Below are 23,446 nucleotides of genomic sequence, written 5' to 3'. Positions count from 1 at the left end.
CCAAACTCAGGTGACCTAAATTGAGCCCAGACTAATCTGCAGAGCCACCAACCATTGGCAATCACTGTGGAATGTATTTACTAAAGATAAATGATGTTCCATGAGTTCACGAGTTAGGTCAGGATGTATCAGCTGGTTAACATTTAGTAATAATAATAGGATTTATAATGCACATGGTTTCAGTGGCATCCTGTCTCACAGGTGGAATGTGCCTATGTGACCAGCTCACTATGTGACCTCTACTATGACCTGACTGGCCTTCTTGGTACCCAGGTGCCTCACATGCATGCCAGTAGAGCTCAAGACCTGCAGACAAAGGATATCCTGTGCAACCCAGGTGCTGTGGGGAGTTGGGGGGTGGGGCGGAAGCTGGGACCTGAGATCTCTGGATCCTGGCACTGCATACCTGTCTCTGGCTGTTGCTGTACTATATCCCTTGTCTATAATAAAACTCCTCCATGAGGATAAACTGTATGAGGGCTGTGAGTCCTTTTGGCCATCAGACACATAATGTAACTCATGTGTAGTTCATGTAAGGGTTCATCAACTGATTGCCTCCCCAAGAGAGGAGGCAATAAACCAGACTGCCTAAAGCCTGAGCCCTGGAGTCCACCTGCCTGGGCTTGGATGGAGGCTTCATCCTTTGCTAGCTGAGTCTCCTGGAGTGAGTGCATTGACTGAATATTTGTGGCACCATAATTTATGGCATCCCAGCCCCCAGCCACTGTCCCCCATTTTATGTCGAAAACTAACCCTCAGCCTGATAGTATTAGGAGGTGGGGCATCTGAGAAGTACTTAGGCCATGAAATGAAATCCCATTCAGAAATGAGATTAATGCCCTTATCAAAGGGACCCAGAGAGCTCCCTTATTTGGCCATGTAAGCATAGAGCAAGAAGACCGTCTACAGCCTAGAAAAGGGCTCTCGTAAGAACACACCCATGCGGGCACCCAGATCACAACCTTCCAGCCTCCAGAACAGAAAGAAACAGATTTCTGTTGTGAATAAGCCACCCAGGCTATGGTACTTTGGTACCTCAGCCCAAACCAAGATAGCAACTAACTTAATGTGTACAATGGGAAATTAATAGGGCATAGCTCAAAGGATTCAATGAGTTCATCTGAGTGCAGGGTTTTATAAAGATATCTGGCACAGAACAACACTTAGTGTTTACCACTTAACAAATTCTTAGAGTCCCAAGGAGCAAATTTGTACAAGCTTTCTGTCCTTGTGTTTAGCACCTAGGAGTTCATAAATATTGAGGTCTAGAAGCAGAGCACCCCTCTACACAATTAAAAAGAACTTGTAATGATAAGAAAGAGCACGGGGATGATCATTTATCAATTTTCCCATTTTTCTAGAGAGGAAAGTAAAACACCAAGCTACCTTGACAAAACAATGGGATGCTGGAAGGATGCTATAATGTAAAACACGCAAAACAAGTTCTGAAAATTACAGTCACATGAATGTAAGAGATCTTACTCTTGTCCCTTTTTATAACTTCTCTTGGGAATTTCACCGTCTTCAAAGCTTTGCCCACTTAGGCAAAGTGACCATCATGGCTACCCCTTCAGTCCTGACCTCTGTCCTAGGTCCTAATTCTACAACCCAAATTGTCCACTGATGGTTCTCCCCACAGACTAGGCAAGAATAGCAATGCTGAATATACTGTTTTTCACTCATGCTTTCCTCCTAGCCTGCTGACACCCTAGCTTTCCAGGGGCATGGAAATCAATGTGGGGTACTGACACTGGTGCTGGGCCTGTTTGCAATCAGATTCATTCCTTGCCTCCCCCCTGCTCTGCTCAGGATCCCCAAGACAGGTGACTTCTGTAGGCTCAATTCTCAAGTTTCCTGTGTCAAGTAGCTTCTTGCAGAGTTCCCCTAATGGAAGATGCTGGCTGGTGTTTTGAAAGCAGAGATGAAGGGAGAAGCCAAGTTATATCCCCTCACCTTCTTTCTGCCTAGGGTGATCAGTAGAATAGCTTCTCATGTGGGCTTGCCATCATCCCAACCTCCAGAGATGACCCTACCCTTGGGCTCCAGTAAAACCACCTCTTCTCTTTGTCCTTCCAGTCTAGGCATGGCTGAGGCTTCTATCTGTTGCTGACCTTCTGAGCAGCATCACCGACCTTTCAACATAGTCACGATGACTCATAACATGTGACTTACTGTATTTAAGAGTTGGTTGTTTCTCTTAGAAAACTCTATGAGTATACAAATCAGTAATGAGCCTGTCGTCACAAGTCATACATGCACACCAGTGTCCTTATTTTCCCATGAGCCTTCAGGGTCTGCCAGTCAGACATCACAGTCATCTGATCAGTGCTTTCAAAACATCCATGGAAGCCATCAGAGGGCTGTCTCCACCATCACATCATAATGCCTCCTGCTGTCATCCCATTTCTTAGCCTCAGAGGTACTCAGCCTGCAGATAGCTACTTTCCCCTCTATCCAGGAGGGCATGATACCCCACCAGTTCATAATTTGCTGGTGGGGAGGCATGGAGGGGGGCTCCTGCATGGGAATTTTCTGTAAAATTATTCTCACTGACTGATCTAACTGTATAATGTCAAGCTTTGAATGGGCAGCATGCAAGCACAATCAGATAAAAGAGTACTATTAACACCTTAGAGCAGAGAAAAAGAACCCAAGGGTAAATTGCATAAAATTCAGAACTTGAAGAGGTCTTACTCTAATAAAGGTACTAGCAAACTGAATGTCAATGAGTCATAAAGTTTAGAGTTAGAAGCACTCTTAGATGACACTGAACTCCAGCTCTTCAGGTTACAAAGAAAAAACCTGAGCCCCCACACCCCCCAAAAGTAAGCCATATGTCCATGGTCACTGGCTAGTAAATGACACAGGAAGGACTAGAACCCAGATAGGTACCTTTTCTCTAGACCCTTGTTTCTCAACGTATGTGGACGAGCAGCACCAGCACCTGCTGGGAAAGTTTTAAGAGATGTAGAAAGTCTAGCTATAAGCCAGACCTCTGCCTTTAGAGTCTGCACTGTAGAACACCCCAAGCTGACTTGCGTACACATTATAATTTGATCCTGACTGGCAGGCCCCAGAGGCTGATGGGAAAATAAGGGCAACTGGTTTACGTGTGTGATGTGTGAATCCAGGTTCATTACTCATTGGTACACTCAGAGCTTTCTAAGAGAAATGAACCACACTCTGATTCCTCTGGGGCTTTTTAGTTCACCCACAGCCAGAGCTAAGAAAGAAATATTCTACATTTCTTGAAAAGTACTTGCTCTGTAACTTATAGTGGGAGCTGATATTAAAACTCATAAACACAGGAAGGTTAAGTGTAAATGATGGAGAATGAGGACTTTTAGATTGGTTTTGCTGCTTGGCACTCACTTGTATGACTTGAAAAAAGCTTCTAAGAAGCAGAACCAGGGACACAGAAGGCACTTGATAAAAAGTGTTGAGTAAATGAATAAAACCTTGTCATACGTGGAGAAGAGATTCCAGGACACAGATTCTCAATATCCAAGTTAATACACATTTGTTGAGCATCTGTGATGTGCATGCTAGGTGCTGGGTGAGGTATGGAGATACCTTCATGACTAACATGTTGACTGAGAAGCTCACGGCCTGCTGGACAACCTTTTAGAATGTGTGTTCCTAGAAAGCAAGAACTTATCTTCCCTCTTCTCCCTTTAAACGTGCCCTGCACACAAAGATAAGCTTTGCCAATATTCACAAGTATCGTTTTAATTGGAAGCTTTCCACACCCCATTCATACAGTGGGAATTGTTGAGTGATGGGAGTCGATTGGGATATGAGAGTTTGGCTTCTCCACCTTCTGTGCTTTTGGATCTATCCCCTACTGGGATTGGGAAATCCTTCTTATCTAATCTCTCCACATTCCCTCCATCTGCCCCTTCTCTGCAGAGCGCTGAGTCTCAGGCCATTTGAGGAAAAGACAGAGGTCAGTTATTTCACTGGAGCAATGGCCCCCCGTGTCCTGGGCCAGTTGTTGAGTGACTTCATGGTTTCCCCTCCACAAGGCACCTCCGCCTGTAGACTGCCTGAGTAGCTGCGTTGAAAGTTATCCTTGAGTTTATCTTGAGTTGAAAATTCCGTTATCGTTTCCTGGGCTGGGCCCGCGCCCAGCTACACTTCTTCACTGTGGCTGAGACTTGGAAACAGATAAGAGACGGAAAGAATTCATCAAAAGCTGGTCACTCTGTCTTTTGGCAGAAAGGGACTTTAGCCAAATGTCAACATGAGAAAAGGAAGTAAAGGCTTCAAGGTCTCTTGTTGGGGTTCACAGCAGGGAATGTTGTCTAGAAAGGCTCTGGCTGGAAAGAAGGTATGGCCTCTTAGCTCAAAGAGCAATGAGGAGTCAACTACACTTCAATTAAAAAAGAAATTGCAACAATGAGGATGATGATGCCAGGCAAGATTACTAAACTCCTAACATGTGCCAGGCACAGTGCTAGCTACTACTTTACCTGCATCATTGCATTATTTCATTTAATCTTCACAACAACCCTATCAAATGGATACCTTTTTCTTTTTTTTCTTTTTACCCTTTTATAGACTGATTCTGCAGAATCTCACAGAGAATGAAAAAAAGAAATACAACTTAAATTCATTGAACTTTATATATTAGGCCCTACACCAGGATTTTTCCATAAGATACAGTAAATATTATCAGTCAATAAATATTATCTCATTCACTTAGGAATAACTACTAAATTCTACTAGGTGTCAGTTACCCTATATTCACTGTCTCATTACTGCTAATGACAATTCTAGAGATAGATCCTGTCATCACCTTCTCAGAGAAGAGCACAATTAGATGGTCTCCCTTCCTCCTTCCTTCTCTCCCGACATCCCTCCCTCCCTTCCTTCTTCCCTGCCTCCTTCCCCCTCCCTCCTTCTCCCTGCCTTCTCTTTCTCTCCTCCCTCCCTCCCTCTTTCTCTTTCTTTCTTCTTTCTTCCTAGTGAATAGTTACTAAATGCTAGCTACATTCTTAGACTGGGAATAGAATGGTATATGAAGGAGACAAGGTCCTGAGCGCATGAAGCTTATTTTGCAAAAACATAAACAAATGAATAAAAAAAGACAGTGTTAGGTAGTTGTGATACAACCCCAATCTGACGAGGGTGGCAGACAACAGAGGACAGCAGACAACCTTGTGGGTGGTAAAAGAAATCACCCAAGGCAGAACTGAGGAGCTAGAAGTCTACTGAATACAGTTCAAGGGAGCGGCAGGAAGGACATACAGCAAGGGAGAGACAGCCTGCCAGAGGCGCTGTTAGAGACTGTAGTTGGGGGAAGTGAGGAGGGATGAGAATGTATGGAATTTTCCTTTCTTGGTACCTGTGTCCGATTGTGAGTAACCCACTGGTCAGCGAGGGCCTATGGCTATTTTGAGGTGGATCACCTAAGAGCCCGTTTGCATTCAGTCCTGTGGTCACTGTGGCCCTTTTACCTTCCTCAGGTTTCCACAGCTCAAGCCTGTTGCCTAAAAGCACCCTCTCTAGTGGCGATAACTACCCTGATATACATGAGGCAGAGTTATATGACAGAAAGTGACTGGGAGCTACTGAAGGTTCAGGGTCATTTGGGGAGGTGACATTTCAGGTGAGAACTGAATAGCAAGACAGACTGAGTCCTGCGAAGACCTCAGAACAAAGCCCTGCAGGCAGAAAGAACTGCTAGCGCAGAAATCCTCAGGCCTGAAGTATTCAAGGAGCGCAGGAGCTGAATGATCAAGGTGGGAGGAGAACAAGGGACAGTCACAGGCAGGCAGGGAGCCTTATAGGTCAGGGCATGGATTTGGGAATCTCTTCCAAATGGAAAGTCCTGGGCAGGGAAGAGGGCCTAACGGGGCAGAAGGTATGTTTCAAAGCTCACTCTGGCCTCTGTGACGAGAAATAGGCTGTAGGAAGCAAGTGTGCAAGGAGGTAAGTCTGTACTGAGGCTGTTAACAGAATTTCAAACGTGGGATGATGGTGGCTCAGAGGGGGATGTGGTAGGGAGACGAGAAGGGTGGGTGGCTGGTTGGGAACACTGAAGTGATGCCATGCAAGACCCGTTTTTGTGGCCCCAGGATACTGGGTAAGTAGTTTGAGGGCAAAGTTCGGTCTTTGTAGTTTCTGCAGAGGTTGGCTGAGAGCCTGGCATTTTATAGGTAACTAATAAATATTTGTTGAACTGAATCCATGCTTAATGTTTGTTGGATTGGATCTGTTTGCCTATCAAAAAGCACAAGATAGGGACGCCTGGGTGGCTCAGTTGTTAAGCATCTGCCTTTGGCACAGTTCATGATCCCAGGGTCCTGGAATCGAGCCCCACGGGGGCTCCTCGCTCAGCAGGGAGCCTGCTTCTCTCTCTGCCTGCCCCTCCCCCTGCTTGTTCTCTCTCTTTCTGACAAATAAATAAATAAAATTCAAAAACAAACAAACAAAAAAACCTCCAGACATACACCAGGAGAAGCTCTAAAGCAACCATGAGTAATATAATATTGGTACTCCCCCCCCTTAATGCCCCCATAATATTAAAATTGAAGAAATTAGATGTGAACTAGGTCCAATTAAATTTAGTGTTTGTGGAGCATCTTTGATAATATGGGGATCAAAATACCTTCCCTGGAGAGGTGGTTTGGAACAGAGAGGTGATATTTGTGAAGAACTCCAGCACACTGCCTTGTTTTGAGGAAGAAGTTCAACAAAGGTAGGCTGTCAAATGGAACAAGGCCCTTGGGCCTCAAAGGCCTTCTAAGACAGCACCCACCCAGTATCGTCCTTATACAGGGAGGAGAGGGAGGAAAGAAATATGGAATGACAGTAAGGACCTCTAGAAATCTGTTCCTCCACTAACGCAATGAGCACGCCAGCAAAAAAATCATGAAAATCAACATTTGCAGAACTCTGGAAATTAGTCAAAGGCTTGTAACACTCTGAGGAGCATTTATTCCAGAAAAAAAAAAAAAGGCTAAAATTTGGTAAGAACAGAGTTCTGTGGGTTTTTAACATGCTCTCTTCTCATTTCCCCCTCCTGAGTTCTGTGGTAACCTTGAAAACCAGCAGCTCCGCCACCACAGCAACTGTGAAAACCAACAGCCTAGCAGTCACTGGAGGGGGCAGAAGGGACTGGAATGCCTCAAGATTCCCTCTCTAGAGAATTGGCACTATTTGACCTGTCTAGCAGCGTTCTGGAAAGTCCTACTTAGAGGGCTTGTCTTTATTTGACTAGATTCAGAACTTCTTAGTGGGAAAAGCCCTAGCCTCAGGATATTTGTTGGAAAAAAACCTCATAGTTGCTTGGGGTAGCAATACAAGTTGGGAAAAACAAGAGACTGGCCAAAAAGCTCCAAAGCTCAAAGGGAAGATTTAAGGAACAAGAGGTTCACAGGGGGCTTTAAAATCTCCTATGTATTTCTGGCAAGATAGAAGGATGTGTTCATGTGAGCGGCTATGTGCATGCCCAGGAAAAATCCAACGAAGCCAGAATCCTCACCTCTGGCTGAAGTAGACTGCATAAGCATGAAATGGAAGCAAAGGCAGTGTTAAAAATTACGGGACTGCTGAAGGCATACCCCCAAACACAACCAGAGTGGGAGACTCAGAGGTTTAAGGAAATCTCTGTCCTATCTTAGGTGATCAGTAAACTGAGCAAAAGACTTCAGTAGCCATATGTGAGAGGGAAGATAGACCATACAGACTTATTCTAGGAAAGTCACTAAACAAACAGCAACAACAACAGCACACAGCAACATCAGAGGAGAGGTGATCTGATTAGAGTTGCCACATTACATTACTTAAATGTCCAATTCTCACAGAAAAGGCCCCCAAAGGCCAAAGGAATCTTGATAAAGAAAAACAAAGCTGAAGGTATCACAATTCCAGATTTCAAAATATCCTACAAAGTTGTAGTAATCCAAACAGTGTGGTATGGTGCAAAAACAGACACTCTGATCAAGAGAACAGAATAGAGAGCCCAAAGTTAAACCTATGTTTATATCGTCAATTCATCTATGACTGAGGAGGCAAGACTATACAATGGGGAAAAGACAGTCTCTTCAATAAATGGTGCTGGAAAATCTGAACAGCTACATAGAAAAGAGAGAAATTGGATCACTTTTTAATACATACACAATAAACTCAAAATGGATTAAAGATCTAAATATGAGACCTGAAACCATGAAAATTCTAGAAGAGAAACAGGCAGTAATTTCTCTGACACTGGTTATAGCAACATTTGTCTTAACATGTCTCCTCAGGCAAGGGAAACAAAAGTAAAGATAAACCGTTGGGGCTACATCAAAATAAAAAGCTCTTGCAGGGTGAAGGAATGATCAACAGAACAAAAAGACAACCTACTGAATGGGATAAGATATGTGTAAATAACATATCTGATAAGGGGTTGATATAAAAAATACATGAAGAACTTATACAACTCAACACCAAAGAAAACCCCACAAATAGTCCAATTAAAAATGTGGGCAGAGGACATTTTTCCAAAGAAGACATACAGACAACCAACAGACACATGAAAAGATGCTTAACATCATTAATCATCAGGGAAATGCCAGTTAAAACCACAATGAGATATTACCTCACACCTATCAAAATGGCTAAAATCAAAAAGGAAAAAAAATACAAATGTTGGCAAGGATGTGGAGGAAAGGGAACCCTTGTACACGGTTGGCGGGAATTTAAATTGGTCCAGCCACTGTGGAAAAGAATATGGAGTTTCCTCAAAAACATAAAAATATTATTACCATATGATAGTCATTCCACTACTGGGTATTTACCCCAAAAATATGAAAACACTAATTCTAAAGCACATAGGCATCCTATGCTTATCGCAGCATTATTTAAAAGGGCCAAGATGTGGAAGCAACCCTAAGCATCCACTGAAAGACAAATGGATAAGGAAGAAGTGGAAGACATATATGAAATATCACACAGCTATAAAAAGCTATAAAAAGGTTAAGGTTATAAAAATGAAATATCACACAGCTATAAAAAGGTCATGCCATTTGTGACAACGTGAATGGACCTTCAGAGTATAATGCTAAATAAAATAAGTCAGATTGAGAAAGGCAAATACCATATGACTTCACTCATATGTGGAATAAAAACAACAACAAACAAAAAAATGAGTAAACAAAGAGCGGAATCAGACCTATAAATACAGAGAACAAACTGATTGTTGCCAGAAGTAAAGGGGATGGGGGCAGAGGTAAAATGGGTAAAGGGTAGTGGGAGATACAGGCTTTCAGTATGGAATGAATACATAATGGGAATAAAAAGCACAGCATAAGGAATATAGTCAATGATATTGCAATAGCACTGTATGGTGAGAAATGGTAGCTACACTTGTATACCTGAAACTAATGTAACAGTGGGTCAACTAAACACACACACACACACACACACACACACACACACACAAGTCCAGTTTTCAATAAAAGGTAGTTCTTTGAAAAGATCAACAAGATTGAATAAACTTTGGCTGACTAGGTAGTCTGACCAGAAAAAAAGAAAAGAAAAAAAGAAGAAGAAGAAGACGTAAGTTACTGAAATCAGGAATGAAAGAAGAGATACCACTACTGATTTTATAGAAATTAGAGAAATAATAAGGGAAACTATGAACTATATCAACAACTTAGATAATCCAGATGAAATAGAGAAATTCTTAGAAAGACAAAACTATTGGAATTGACTCAGGAAGAAACAGAAAATCTGAATAGACCTATAACAAGCAAAGAAGTTAAATTAGTAATTTTGAAACTTCCCATAAAAAAAATTCATGCCTGATGGCTTTACTGGTAAGTTCTACCAAAAACATTTAAAGAATTAACACAAATCCATCACAAACTCTTAAAAAAACAGAAGACAAGGGAATACTTCCCAACTCATTCTAAGAGCCCTGAATTATCCCAATATCAGAACTAGATAAAGACTCACAAGAAAAGTACAGACCAATATGTTTTGTAAACACAGACACAAAATTCCTCAACAAATTATCAGTAAATGGAATCCAGCAACACATAAAAAGGAATTATAGACCATGACCAAGGGGAAATTATTCCAGGAATGTGAGCTTTGTTTAAAATTAAAAAAAAAAATCAATCAATGTAGTAGATCACATTAATATAATAAAATTTAAAAAAGTGATCATTTAATAGACATAGAAAAAGTATTTGACAAAATCTAATGCCCTTTCATTATAAAAAAATCACACAACAAAATAAGAATAAAACTTCCACAATCTGATAAAGACATTAAAGAAAAACCCTCTACTAACATCATAAAAGTTTTCCTCTTAGAATAAGGAAAAAGCCCAGAATGTCCATTCTTGCCACTTCCATTTAACATTGTACTGAAGTTCAATTTCTAGCTACAGTAGTTAGGCAGGAAAAAAATAAAAAGCATACAGATTGAAAAGGAAAAAGTAAAACAATCTCTATTTCAGGTGACATGATCTTATAAGTAGAAAATTATAAAAATCCACCAAAAAAACCTGTTAGAGCTCAGCAAGGATGCAGAATACCAGATCAGCACACAGTTTTATCTCTGCAGAAAAGCAATGAATAATCTTAAAATGAAATTTAAAAAATGAATTTGGTTTCTAACAGTATAAAAAATTATAAAATATTAGAAATAAATTTAACTAATGGGGCTCCTGGGTGGTTCAGTTGGTTGAGCATCTGACTCCTACTTTGGTTCAGGTCATATCTCGGGGTTGTAAGATCAAGCTCTGTGTTGGGCTCTGTGCTGGGTATGGAGGGTGCTTAAGATTCTCTATTTCCCTCTCCTTCTGCTCTTCCCCTAAAGTCTCTCCCTCCCTGAAAGAAAGAAAGAAAGAAAGAAAGAAAGAAAGGACGAAAGAGAAAGAAAGATTGATTTAACAGAAAAGGAGAAAGTCTTAAATGTTGAAATCTATAAAACATCACTGGAAGAAATTTAATAAATGGAAAGATATGATGAATTCATGGATTGGAAGATTTAATGTTCTTTAGATGACTATCCTCCTCAAATTAATCTACAGATTCATTGCAATCCTTATCATGACCCTAGCTGGCTCTTAGGCAGAAATTAACAAACTGACCCTGAAGTTCATAGGAAAGTGCAGTAGGTCCCAGAAGAACTCCCCCAGGAAATCTCAAAAAAGAAAGTCAAGGATAATGTTGTAGAACATGACGGTCAGTTTTATGTCTCAACTTGGCATAAAGAGGATGAAGTACTAATGCATGCCATAACATGAATAAATTCTGAAACCATTTTGCTAAGTGAGAGAAGCCAGACACACAGGGACAAACAGTATATGATATGTATATGAAATATCTAGAATAGGCAAACTTACAGAAACATGAAGTAGATCAGAGGTTATCAGGGGATGAGAGGAGTTTCTTTATGAGATGATGAGAATGTTCTAAAATGAGATAGTAGTGAGGGTTATACTACTCTGTGAATATACTAAAAACACTAAGTTTTATGCTTTAAAATGGTCAATTTTATGGTATGTGAAAAATATGTCAGTAAAACTGTTATTTAAAAAAAGGGGGGGGTGGGGAGTCCTGTCCTGGACCGGCATTTAACAAATACACTGAAAATAAGTTAATATATACATAGGGTCCTCTGCCTCTTGAGATCTGGCACTTGATGCTGACACAGTATAACCAAAACTTTGAACATCCATTCCCATAACTGATGCTGATCTGGCCACAGGAATCATGTCTCTATGTCTCTTGCCCTATGTCCTTAAAACAGAAGGCAAGTAGGATTCTATACTATGGTGATCTGTTGTGTCACCACCGTGGAAGAGATGGACACTGCTTGGAGCCCAGGAAGGACTGCAGTGACAAAAGCACTTCAGTAAGAGAAAAGATAATCAACTTGTCAAATTCTTCCTCAGTGTATGCCTGCACAACAAACTACCATTCCCAATACTGCCAAACATCTACTTTCTTGTTTTTCTTTCCATTTCTTTAAATTCTGAAAGTTCTTACAAATTAAAATAATATCTGCAAGATTGGGGTACCTGGGTGGCTCAGTTGGTTAAGCATCTAACTTGGTTTTGGTTCAGGTTGTGATCTCATAGGTTGTGATATCAAGCCGTACCTATATCAGCCTCCATGTTCTGTGGGGAGTCTGTTTGGGATTCCCTTTTCTCCCTCGCCTTCTCCCTCAGCCCTTCCTCCACTCTCTCTCTAATAAACAAGGCCTTTAAAAAAGAATAACATTTGCAAGATTTTGTTCTCATGGCTGAGAATAATTCTGCAGTACTCAGTGTTATGAGTTGAATTGTGTTCCCTCAAAATTCATATGTTGAAGGCTTAATCCCCAGGACCTCAAAATGTGACCTGATTTGGAAATAGGGTCTTTATAGAGGTAATTACATTAAAATGAGGTCATTGGAGTGGGTCCTATTATGACTGGCATCATTATAAAAAGGGGAAATTTGGAGACATGCAGTTGGAGGGAGAATGCCATGTAAATATCATGGCAGAAATCAAGATGATGTATCAACAAGACAACAAATTATGGCAAGTCGCCAGAAGAACAGAGCAATCCTCACAGCCTTCAGAAAGAACCAACCCTGTCAACGTCTTGGTCTAGGATTTCTAGCTTCCAGAACTGCGAGACAGTAACTTTCTGTGGTTTAAGTCAATTCAATATTCTTTGTTACCGTAGCTGTAAAAAACTAATATATTAAGCAGCTCGTATTGTTCTTAAATTTGTGCAAGTATAGGATAATATGTGAAGCATGATGCTGATTTATATGATGAAATCATATATATTATATTTTAGAATAGTATGATACATTAATATAATATTTTATAATATAATGTATAATATCATGTGATTACTTATCATGACCCCGTACATAATATATTACATAATAATATATAATATAATAACATGTAGAATATATATTATAATATAGGTTAATTATTATATTTCATAATACATTGTGAAATCATGTGATTATTTATCACATGACCCCATTATTTTTTTTTAAAGATTTATTTATTTATTTGACAGAGAGAGAGATCACAAGTAGGCAGAGAGGCAGGCAGAGAGAGAGGGAAGCAGGCTCCCCGCTGGGCAAAGAGCCCAATATAGGACTTGATCCCAGGACCCTGAGATCATGACCTGAGTTGAAGGCAGAGGCTTTAATCCACCAAGCCACCCAGGTGCCCCCATGACCCTATTATTATGTTTGAATATGATATATAAAGTTCTTACTTCATTTGTAAATGAAGTATATGAAGTAAATGAATTATAACAATATAATTGTTAGCAAACTGAACTATTGCTTTAGGAATTTCATTGATAATTATAGTTACTGGCTCAGTGGAGTACAGTTTCTTCAAATTAAAATTAGTTTTAAAAAGTAAAAATTACAATAACTCAAGAAAGTTTATCTAATTTGACATTGTTGTGAAAAGAATACATGCTAAAATCTTGTGGAAAAATTTGTAAAATAACAGAGATAGTCATTTTGCTGAACTGAGGGCAATAAAAAATTTTAATGGAACTAATATATAACAATCTATGAATCATATATATATATATCATTATATATACATAATATCTAGCCATGAAAAGAACACCCAGAGAAGCATAATAATGATTAAAAGTAGTCATTTTTGATAGTTCTTGGCTTTTAGTCATATACAAACCATAACTTCTAAGTATTTTTTGATTTTGTCATTATGAAGGTATATTTGTCAATGTGGGAGGACAGAACATATTTCATTTAGCAGTTTGCTAGCTTGATTTATAACTTTTAAATATTTAGACACGCGGTATGTGGGCCTCCACTTGTATTCGTGCCCCAGGCCCTGTAATTGTCAGGGGTGGGCCAGGACCCAGCAATGACAAGAAATAAAGCCTGAAGCTATAAAAAGAAGCCAAAGTAACGTCTCAGACTTGCTCCTACTATACCCTGAAATGCCATTCTGCAAGCTTCACATGGAAACCTGATGTAGTCCCTACAAGGGTGACAAGTGTCTTACTACCTGTGCCTTCCTGGGCCATTGTCTCAAGGACCTTACAAGTCATTCTCATCTGGGTGCTGTGTGGCTCTGTGGTCTTAAGTGGCACGTGGCTCTCACCAGGTTCCTAATACTAATACATTTCACTGTTCCCAGTGTTAAGGCTGTGTCATGGGCTTGCACTGTATTTCTTTGCGGGGGCTCCACTGTGCCACCCGCAAGTAAACAGAGCGATGTTACAGATACATGTCACTCCTACCAGCGATATAAAGCTTGCAGAGCAATCGTCAAAGCCGTGATAGTCACCCTGGCTATCACTTTGTTGGGTCCAACCTGTCCTCTTGTGGCCAGGTTTGCCTGCTTGCTGGGGGATATGAGGGAAAGGAGACTAGCATTCTATCCGGGACCTAGCCTCAGAGAAGAACACTTAGGAACAGGGTAAGTGGTGGCAGCTGAGAAAAGAAGTAGGAGAGGTCACTGGTTTCTAAGGAAAAGAGAAAAAAAGTGCATCAAAATACCAACTGAGCTAACTGAACCTAATAATAATAATAATAATAATAAAAAAACACACACACACAAATCCCCACCAACTGCTGGGATGCCTGTGTGGCTTTGTCGGTTAAGCATCTGACTCTCGATTTCAGCTCAGGTCATGATCTCAAGGTTGTGATGGAGCCCCGCCTGGAGCTCTGTGCTTAGCAAGGAGTCTCCTGGAGAATTCTGTCTCCTTCTCCCTCTGCCCTCCCCCCACTATCCCTGTGTGCTCTCTCTCTCTCTAACGTAAATAAATACATATTTTTAAAAAGAAAAGAAAGGGAAAATGTCATTGTCGATGCGTAAGGACAAAGACTGACCTGCAAAAGGTCCCATGGGATTTCCAACTTCAACTATATTTTATTATCGCTCCCTCCAGCAAACATGGCAACTGGCTATACATTTCATGCTCTCGCTGACTAAGCTGATGGGTAATCAGATTGCTAACATGAAACAGAAGGGCCTGACATCAAAGGATACTTTCAGCTGTGACTGAGCATCTTTCAGGATATCAATATCCTCTCTCCAGACATCAGCTCACGAACGCCGTATACTATCTTTGCTTAAAATTAAAAACCATGAGACACTCCGACTGGGCTCATCAGAAAGACGGTAGCAAAGGAAGAATGAAAATTCCAAGAAGGAAGGATATAGAAATGCTTAAAAATAATTTTGATAATAAAAAAGGAATTCTCTGTTGCAAATACAACAGTCAGAACGTCAACAGCCCAGGGTGCTTCATAGTAAAGGCAGATTAGTGAACCGAATTCATCCACTGCGAACACAGATTATCTGCCCCATTTGAAACACAGATTAACAGGAACAAATAAGGCACAGGGGTGGGAAGCATTTTTACAGCAAGTAACACAAGTTTTAATCTTTGTTTAAAGAAGACTTCAAAAGGATTCCACGTATCGGCCAATAGTGAGATCGTTAAAAAAAAAAAAAAATTAACTTCAAGAATGCAACACAGAGTGACCATGTTTCTGACCTGTTTTAAGATCAATCAACATTTTCTACCTAGATAAGTAGAATGCAATTAGCACTTGGGTGATTTTAAAGGCTCTTTTACGGTTGCCTTTAATCGACTGACGAAATAACAGAATGGGGTGGCTGAAGGCCAATGTTTATTTTTACCCATTACCTGTTTTATTAATGGGACTGTGGGCCACCAGGCCCTCCAGGCACACACAAATATATTAAAATATCCCACACTATAATTAAGTGGCACAGAGGGGATTAGAACAAATTCAGTGGCTGTTATATTTGCCGTCAGTGTAGTCTAGGTCAGACATTCTGATGCTCTTGTGGTAAAGCCAGTGAATTTTATTTCTGAAGTCTACAAAACATGGGATAGATTTTCTTGCAGAGTGAGGGTTTTAATAAATGGCTCTTCTCCCCCAAGTAAAAATATACATAAAGAAAAATGCCCCAAGTGGATGCTGTGACAGTGAAGGAAGGGAACTCCTTAGCCAGAGGAAAAGACAAATGCATCATGAATGGCATTAGTTTAAGAAACAGGATCTTTACAGTCCACTAACAAAAGGACTCAAAATGAATCAAGCCCATGAAACTCTTAGTCCCAGCAGCAGGCTTTCCTTCCTCTCCTGTGTGAGTCAGAACTTCTGCCTCTGAGTTTTTTATTTTTATTTATTTATTTTTTTAAAAAAGATTTTATTTATTTATTTGACAGACAGAGAGATCACAAGTAGGCAGAGAGGCAGGCAGAGAGAGAGGAGGAAGCAGGCTCCCCGCTGAGCAGAGAGCCCGATGCAGGGCTCGATCCCAGGACCCTGGGACCATGACCTGAGCTGAAGGCAGAGGCCTTAACCCACTGAGCCATCCAGGCACCCCTGCCTCTGAGTCTTTTAAAGGGAATACCAAGAAAGTGATCGCCTAACAGTTGGCCTGTTCCATAATTCTAGAGCATCAGGAATGCAGTTCGTGCAGAAACACAGAAGAGATCCTTGGAGGCTCCAGGTCTAACCCTGCCCTGTATCATTTTCTTGTTTGATTTGACCAAATCCGTTGTTGTAACTAAATGTTAGATTGATTTTAAAATAGAAGATCTAAGTAGATTTTTGTTTTCATCAACACGCTCAGAATCAGTGAGAGAATCAACCACACTTGAGGTTAGTGCCAGGGCCATTCTCTTGTGAATCTTCGTATCAGAGAAAAAACCACATGGAATGAGGGTAGGGCAACAGGCAAGGAAATCTGGAAACAGCATTTTGGCTCAAGCAGAGGACAACATTGCCTTTGCCTTAAAAACCTCTGGAGAAATACTTGAAAGTGACAGATGAACAGGAACAAATAAGGAGATAAAAGTACTTACGAGGATCCTGGACTTGCGGTGGGAGGGGGCCCTGGAGAAATGAAAGGAAGACGAAAGAAACAGTCAGGCTGGGTCACTGGAAGGTGAGCGTGGGTATAGTCAAACCATCACAGATGAAAGTTCTCAACCACCACGAGGTGATATTTATTTTTCTGGGATTTATTATTTTGTTTTGGTTCCCCACAATCACCTCTACAAAAAAATGTACCAGTAAGAACCTGTCTAGAGCCCACAGTTCAGGAAAGCGCTAGAACAAGTGCTGACAAATGAGTCACTACAGTAGGCATTCTTCACTACACGGGGGGTTTGCCATGGGAGGCTGAGGCGGGAGAGGTCTCACAGGAGCACGCCAGCTGAGGCGGGAGAGGTCTTGGCTGGCAGCTGGACAGACGAGGGGGCATACGTGCCGTAGACCTTCCCCTCTGCTCTCTCACTGGCATGACGGTTTCGAGCAGGGCTGTGGCACCAGACAGACCCGCTCTACTGTTTACTAACTGGGCAACTCTGCACATGGTCCTTAACCACTGGCCTTGGTTTACTTACTTGTAAAATGGGTGCACCTGGACTGGCTTTAGAAATGGTCCCAGTTTCTGGGCACACAGGATATTTTCAGTATGTGCCCATTCCCTCCCTCCTCACCCTGGTGGAAGCCCTCCCAGGCAGAAGGGGGCTTACCAAACTTGACGAACAAGACTCCAGTGGTAGAAACCACTTTCTTGCCATTCGTTGCCACACACTGGAAGTAGCCTGTGTCCGTGGTGTCGAGGTTTCTAATCCGCAGCCTGGAGCCGTAGTTGGTGGCCCGGAAGGAGATCCTCCGGGGCTCCTGTACCACAGGTGCATCATTTTTGAACCAGCGGATGGTGGGAGGTGGGTTCCCAGAGACTTTGCAGTGCAGTTCCGCCGTCTGCCCGAGGGACGTGGTGATGTTATTCATCGGTTCATCGAGGGTCAGGTAAGAATCTGCGAGCACAAGGCGAAGGAGGCAGGTGAGAGGGGCAGACGGCTAACGGGCACCTCCACGTGACCCAAATCCACTCCGGTGCGCCCCAGGACCCCAGAGAGACTGCACAGGAGGGGCATGGTGGAGACAGACCGGGCACGAGATTACACATTTACCAAGATCCCGTGACTGTGGAACAATCACCCAACAGAGCTTGCTGCTAACATCTTGTCATTAATCCTCACTGAAAACCCAAAGTTTTCAAATGACCGTATGGTAACCCATGGATAAGGAAATGTCCTTTCCAAGCCAAGACAGAATGAGATTTTGTGTTGCAAAGTCTAAGAAAAATACACAGTCCTTGTGATAGACTCAAACAATACTGTGAAGAAGAAAAAGCTACAAAACTCATGTCAAATCTTTCCACCCCAAAATGACACCACTCTTTTAACAAGCCGACAAAGAACCTTCCAGCTTGTCCACTTTTGATAAGAAAGAAGGCATGAAAAACTGGAAGAGTAGAACTACATATTTATATCCACACAGAACCAGATCAGGAAGGATGCTGAAAATCTTCCCGCCTGATGAAAGAAGGCTTCTGGAGGCCAGCCAGGTCGCCAGCAGACAAAGTAATGAGGCAATGAAGAGTTCCATAATGTGACTCATAGCAACCATTAATATGTTACAATATATAATTCTACATGTTCAACTTTTAATTGAAATATAATTTACATTTTAGAAAGTGTACCCATCTTTAGTTATATGGTTCCAGAAGCATCTCTCCACGTAACCTATGCTCTTACCAAGATAGAGAACATCCTAAGATCCTCCGTAGTCAATCCTTGCTTCTGCCTGCACTTCCCATCTCCATTCTAGGCAAATGGCAGTTCTTTTTATTTTTTTTTAAAGATTTTATTTATTTATTTGACAGAGAGAGAGATCACAAGTAGGCAGAGAGGCAGGCAGAGAGAGACGGGTCAGTAGGCTCCCTGCTGTGCAGAGAGCCCAATGCGGGGCTCGATCCCAGGACCCTGAGATCATGACCTGAGCCAAAGGCAGAGGCTTAACCCACTGAACCACCCAGGAGCCCGGCAGTTCTGATTTCTAGCACCACAGACTATTTCTGTCTGCTCTAGAATTGCATATTAATAGAATCAGACTGAAAGGTACATTTTGCATTTGGCTTCTTTAGAGATTTCTTAAACATTTTAATAATGAAGTAAATTTTATTTAAGTTTATTCTGCAATAATATATTTTAAACCTCATATTGATATTAGTTGCAGAATCCAGTTACAGAAAAAGTAATTTACTATTTAAGAAATTAAGTTCAATATATATATATATATATTTTTTTTTTAATAGGCCTGTTGTTCATATATGAGGAGTTTTCTTTGACTTCATGTTCCCTGACCACCCATTCTCATGTCTATCTCCTCTGCCATACCCTCCTCCCATTGCCTTCTGTCCTTCCCTGACCCCCCACCTGGGATGGCTTGTTAAACAGTTGTCCTCTCTGTGGGACTATAAGCCCATAAGGGCAGGCATCTAGAATGTTTTGTCATCGTTGTATCTTTAGCATATCCTTGCCTAGGAGCATTGTCCAGAAGAACTTTCTGTAATGACAGAAATGTTGTACAATCTGCATTGTCTAAATGGCAGCTACCAGTTACAGGTGAGCTACTGAGCACATGAAACGGAACTAGAGCAACTGAAGAACTGAATTTTTTAAAAAGATGTTTTGTATTTATTTGCCAGAGAGAGAGAGAGAGGGGGAGGGAATGTACAAGCAGGGGGAATGGCAGGCAAAGGGAGAAGCAGGCTCCCTACTGAGCAGAGCCTCAGGGAGTACTCAATCCTAGGACCCTGGGATCAGGACCTGAGCCAAATACAGCCACTTAACTGACTGAGCCGCCCAGGCATCCCAAGAACTGAATTTTTAAATTTAAATTTTAACAGCCACACGTGGCTAGAAGCTACCGTATGGCACAGTATAGGTAGAGCATAATAAATTTGTTGAATTTAATGGACCTTTTAAAAAAAATAACCTTTTTTGGGGAAAGAGCTAAGTGGCTAATTTAAGCACCCAAATTCCTATAAAATGCTTTCATAAATGCCAAAAATAAATAATTCATTATGTACCTTAATTTCCCATAAAAATATTTGGGGGGAGATGTCAAAGTCTGGGCAGCCCCCCAGGAGTCCATTACACATGTGAATGACATTTATCTTATGTGAGTGGTAGAAAACAGATTAAGTATGACTATCACTCACTGTGTTACAAGAATGACACTTTCATCCCACTTAACCCAATGAATAATTATCCTTCACAATGCAATCATGAGCCCATAAATTATTTTGCTAATGTCTTGCTTCTTTCCATTTATATTCTGATCTTTATCTCTGAACTTGTTTCTCTAGTCTATATACGTATATACTCAATCTATGAATGTTTTTGCTCACAGATAGGAGCACATGTGTTCCTAAGACGTTTGAGGTATGCCCAGAGAGTAGAGAGACTAATGCCACGGTGGCTTTATGGAGCTGCCATCATGGCCTCATGGCCCTTTCTGCTACCCAGAGCATGGCTAACTCTATGTTCTTGGTAGAAAAGAAACACAGAAATAGCAATGCCAATATAAGCATAGTAATTAGTACTCCACTGGCAGGTTCTGGAACTCTGCTAACCGGGTTTGAATCCCAGGTCAGGCCTGAATTCTGAGTGACCTTAAGCAAGTTACTTAAACTCTGAATACCCCAGTTTAACCGAAAAATAGGAATAATAAGTAGGACTCTACCAGGCAAAACTGCTAGAGGATTTAAATTAAATTGGGACACATGGGATGTACTTAAACTAGTGTTGGGAGGAAACACTCAACATGTTAATCAATGTTACTGCAATTCTTTTTATAATAATAACAATTTTTGTATGATGCTTTCCAGGTTACTCAGTTTTGTGTTCTCCTCTAACCATCTGGCAAAGTAGGAAAGAAGCATTAATTATCACAATGAGGAAATCATATCTCAGAGATGCACTGACTAGGCCTGTGGTCTCTCTGTGAGCTCGGGGCCCATTGTGCCCAAAGCCTCCTACACGAGCAGCCTTCAGTTCTCAGACTCAGCCAAGCACAAAGTCCAAGAGAGCCTGCAGGCCAGTATGGTAGTGAGCACAGATAGACTATTTAGAATCCTACAGTATGCCAGGGACTTGACTTCAGTACTCACTCCTCAATAACCCCACAAGGCAGGAGCTGTTATCAGTGCTTTACAACGAGGAGACCTGGGATCAGAGAGGTTCAGTGACTTGTCCAAGGTCGCATGGCTGAACTGATGTCTAATCCAGGGCTCTCGGACTCCAAAACTAGCTCTTTCCTTTCTGCCAGACTGCTTAGGCAGCTTGAACCCCACTGAGGGGTGGGGACAAAATGTGAGTTTCTTCCCTAAAAACGAGCAAGCAGGGGACCTATACCCACATAACCACAGGGCTGTGATCTGCGCCTAACTCCAGTCAAGATTGTCCAGCGAATGGGTCTAAGCTTTGTCTGGTGGTCTGGTTTCCCTCCAGAAGCCAGGTAATTCACCTTACCTGCTATATGGGGATCTAAATTCCCCCACCTATGCCCTGGCAGGCCCTTCTTCTTCTTCTTTTCTTTTTTAAAAAAGATTTATTTATTTATTTATGGGGGGGGGGAGAGGGAGAGAATCTCAAGCAGACTCCCCACTGAATGCAGAGCCCAACGTGGGGCTCCATTCCACGGCCCTTAGTTCGTGACCTGAGCTGAAAACAAGAGTCAGATGCTCACCTGACTGAGTCACCCAGGGACCCCCTCTATCCTCTTTCAATACTGAAGCTAACTAACACCAAGCCACACTCCCAGAGGCCAGGATGACAGCTCCTGCGTGCATGTCTCAGGGGTTAACATTATCTGCTGAGTTTCGGTCCCCTTTCCTTCTTCTCTTTCATTTTCTCCGACAGGTGGTTGGAGCCAAAGAGCAGAAAGATCCACGGCTAAGTACACCTAACACATCACAGAAAAGAGTGAGCTGGCACGTTAAACTATTTCTCTGACTTCAAACTCCAGGTACTTTGCATGATCCCAGAATCACAGACATACAGAGCTTCCAGTTTGTTCTTCTAGGAACATAAATTAGCCAAGAACCAAAGAGTTCCATAACATGGGGGTAGTTTTCCAATTATCCTCGGAAGGTGTATTCAGATTTATTGACAACAAATTAGTAAGGGCTGATCTAAGGTACAAAATCCACTCTCAACAGACTCGGGTACCAGAATGCCTGAATTCATGTCCTGGTTCTGCCCCTTATCAGCTGTGTGACCTTGGGTAAATTATGTACCCTCTCTGTGTCCCACTGTTGTTATGTATGAAATTAGTATACTAGTTGTGTCTTCTTTATAGGGCTATTTCAAGGATGAAATGAATGTACACGTGGCAAGTGCTTAGAATAGGCTTCTGGCACAAAGCAAGTAACATGAGTTTCTGTTATTTTATTAGCTGTATTTTTCTTTTCTTTTTCTCACAAATATCTTATTCCTTTCCCCCCCAAAGATTTATTTATTTATTTACTTGACAGAGAGAGAGAGAGAGAGAGAGAGAGAGGAAGAGAGGGAGTACAAGCAGGGGGAGTGGAAGTGGGAGAAGCAGGCTCTCGGCCAAGCAGGGAGACCTGATGCTGGGCTTGATCCCAGGACCCTGGGATCACGACCTGAGCTGAAGGCAGACCCATAACGACTGAGCCCCGCAGATGCCCCAAATATCTTATTCTTAAAAGTAGGGAATGATTATTCATCCAACTGATGGGTTTCCTGACCATGTCTAGTCTTGATTTTACAGAAAAGGACACCCCACGGGTGAAGCCACCTGCCTGAGATCACATAACTGATACACGGCAGGCACAAGTGTTTAACTTGTCCGTGAAGCTCCATGTAATACCCACCTAAAAACAAAAATGAGGATTACAGGGCATCTTGAAATCAGTGTAGGAGCTGGCCCACGCCATATTATGTCCAGAGAGAACAAAGGAAATGTAAACCAATCCTTGTGTTTACTGAACAAAGGAGCCCTGCCACAAACAGAGGGAATTTGGATTTAACTATCGATAAAGAATAATGCTCAAATTTGTTTGCCATCTGTCGTTGCTCTCTTAGAACAAGCAAATGGTCTGGTCCTCAGTTTGGCAAAGACTAGAAGCATCAGAACAACATTTGGCCTAAACAACATGAAAGAAAGCATTTTGTGACTGGAATAAAATAAAATAAAAATGCATGTCTTTTTTTATATTTTATTATTATTTATTATATATTTTAATATATAATATATTAAAATATATTAATATATATAAAATGTATATTTTAATATATATTTATTATATATTATCTACTATAATATATTTATTATATATTTTAATATATTTTATTATTATATTTTATTTATATATTTTTATTTTATTACAAAATAAAATAAAAATGCATAGTCATTACTCTCAGTCTTGATGTTAACAAGCCCCTGGCTACAATCCATTCTCTTCCCAGAACCAGCTGGATCCTTCTGTAGCAGCCTCACGGGCCACACTGGGGGATCCATTGTCTTCTCTACTCCTAGAGCTTGGTGTGGCCACTGCAGGTTCTGATCCAGGAG

At 41.4% G+C, this 23,446-nt stretch overlaps 1 protein-coding gene across 2 annotated transcripts in view; it reads right to left on the bottom strand.

Annotated features, from left to right (window-relative positions):
- Positions 1-23,446, bottom strand: part of ROR1 (receptor tyrosine kinase like orphan receptor 1) — a 402,684-nt gene that overhangs the window by 113,217 nt on the left and 266,021 nt on the right. For both annotated transcript variants that reach the window (XM_032844866.1, XM_032844867.1), the window contains exons 3-4: positions 17,527-17,814; positions 16,852-16,882 (exon numbers count right to left, since the gene is read on the bottom strand). In XM_032844866.1, the coding sequence (XP_032700757.1) occupies positions 16,852-16,882; positions 17,527-17,814 (319 nt within the window). The remainder of the gene's footprint in view (positions 1-16,851; positions 16,883-17,526; positions 17,815-23,446) is intronic.

Source organism: Lontra canadensis, unplaced genomic scaffold, assembly GCF_010015895.1.
Source record: "Lontra canadensis isolate GAN:19392208 unplaced genomic scaffold, GSC_riverotter_1.0 scaffold158, whole genome shotgun sequence".
Taxonomy (NCBI): domain Eukaryota; kingdom Metazoa; phylum Chordata; class Mammalia; order Carnivora; family Mustelidae; genus Lontra; species Lontra canadensis.
This window is presented reverse-complemented; position numbering and strand designations above follow the sequence as displayed.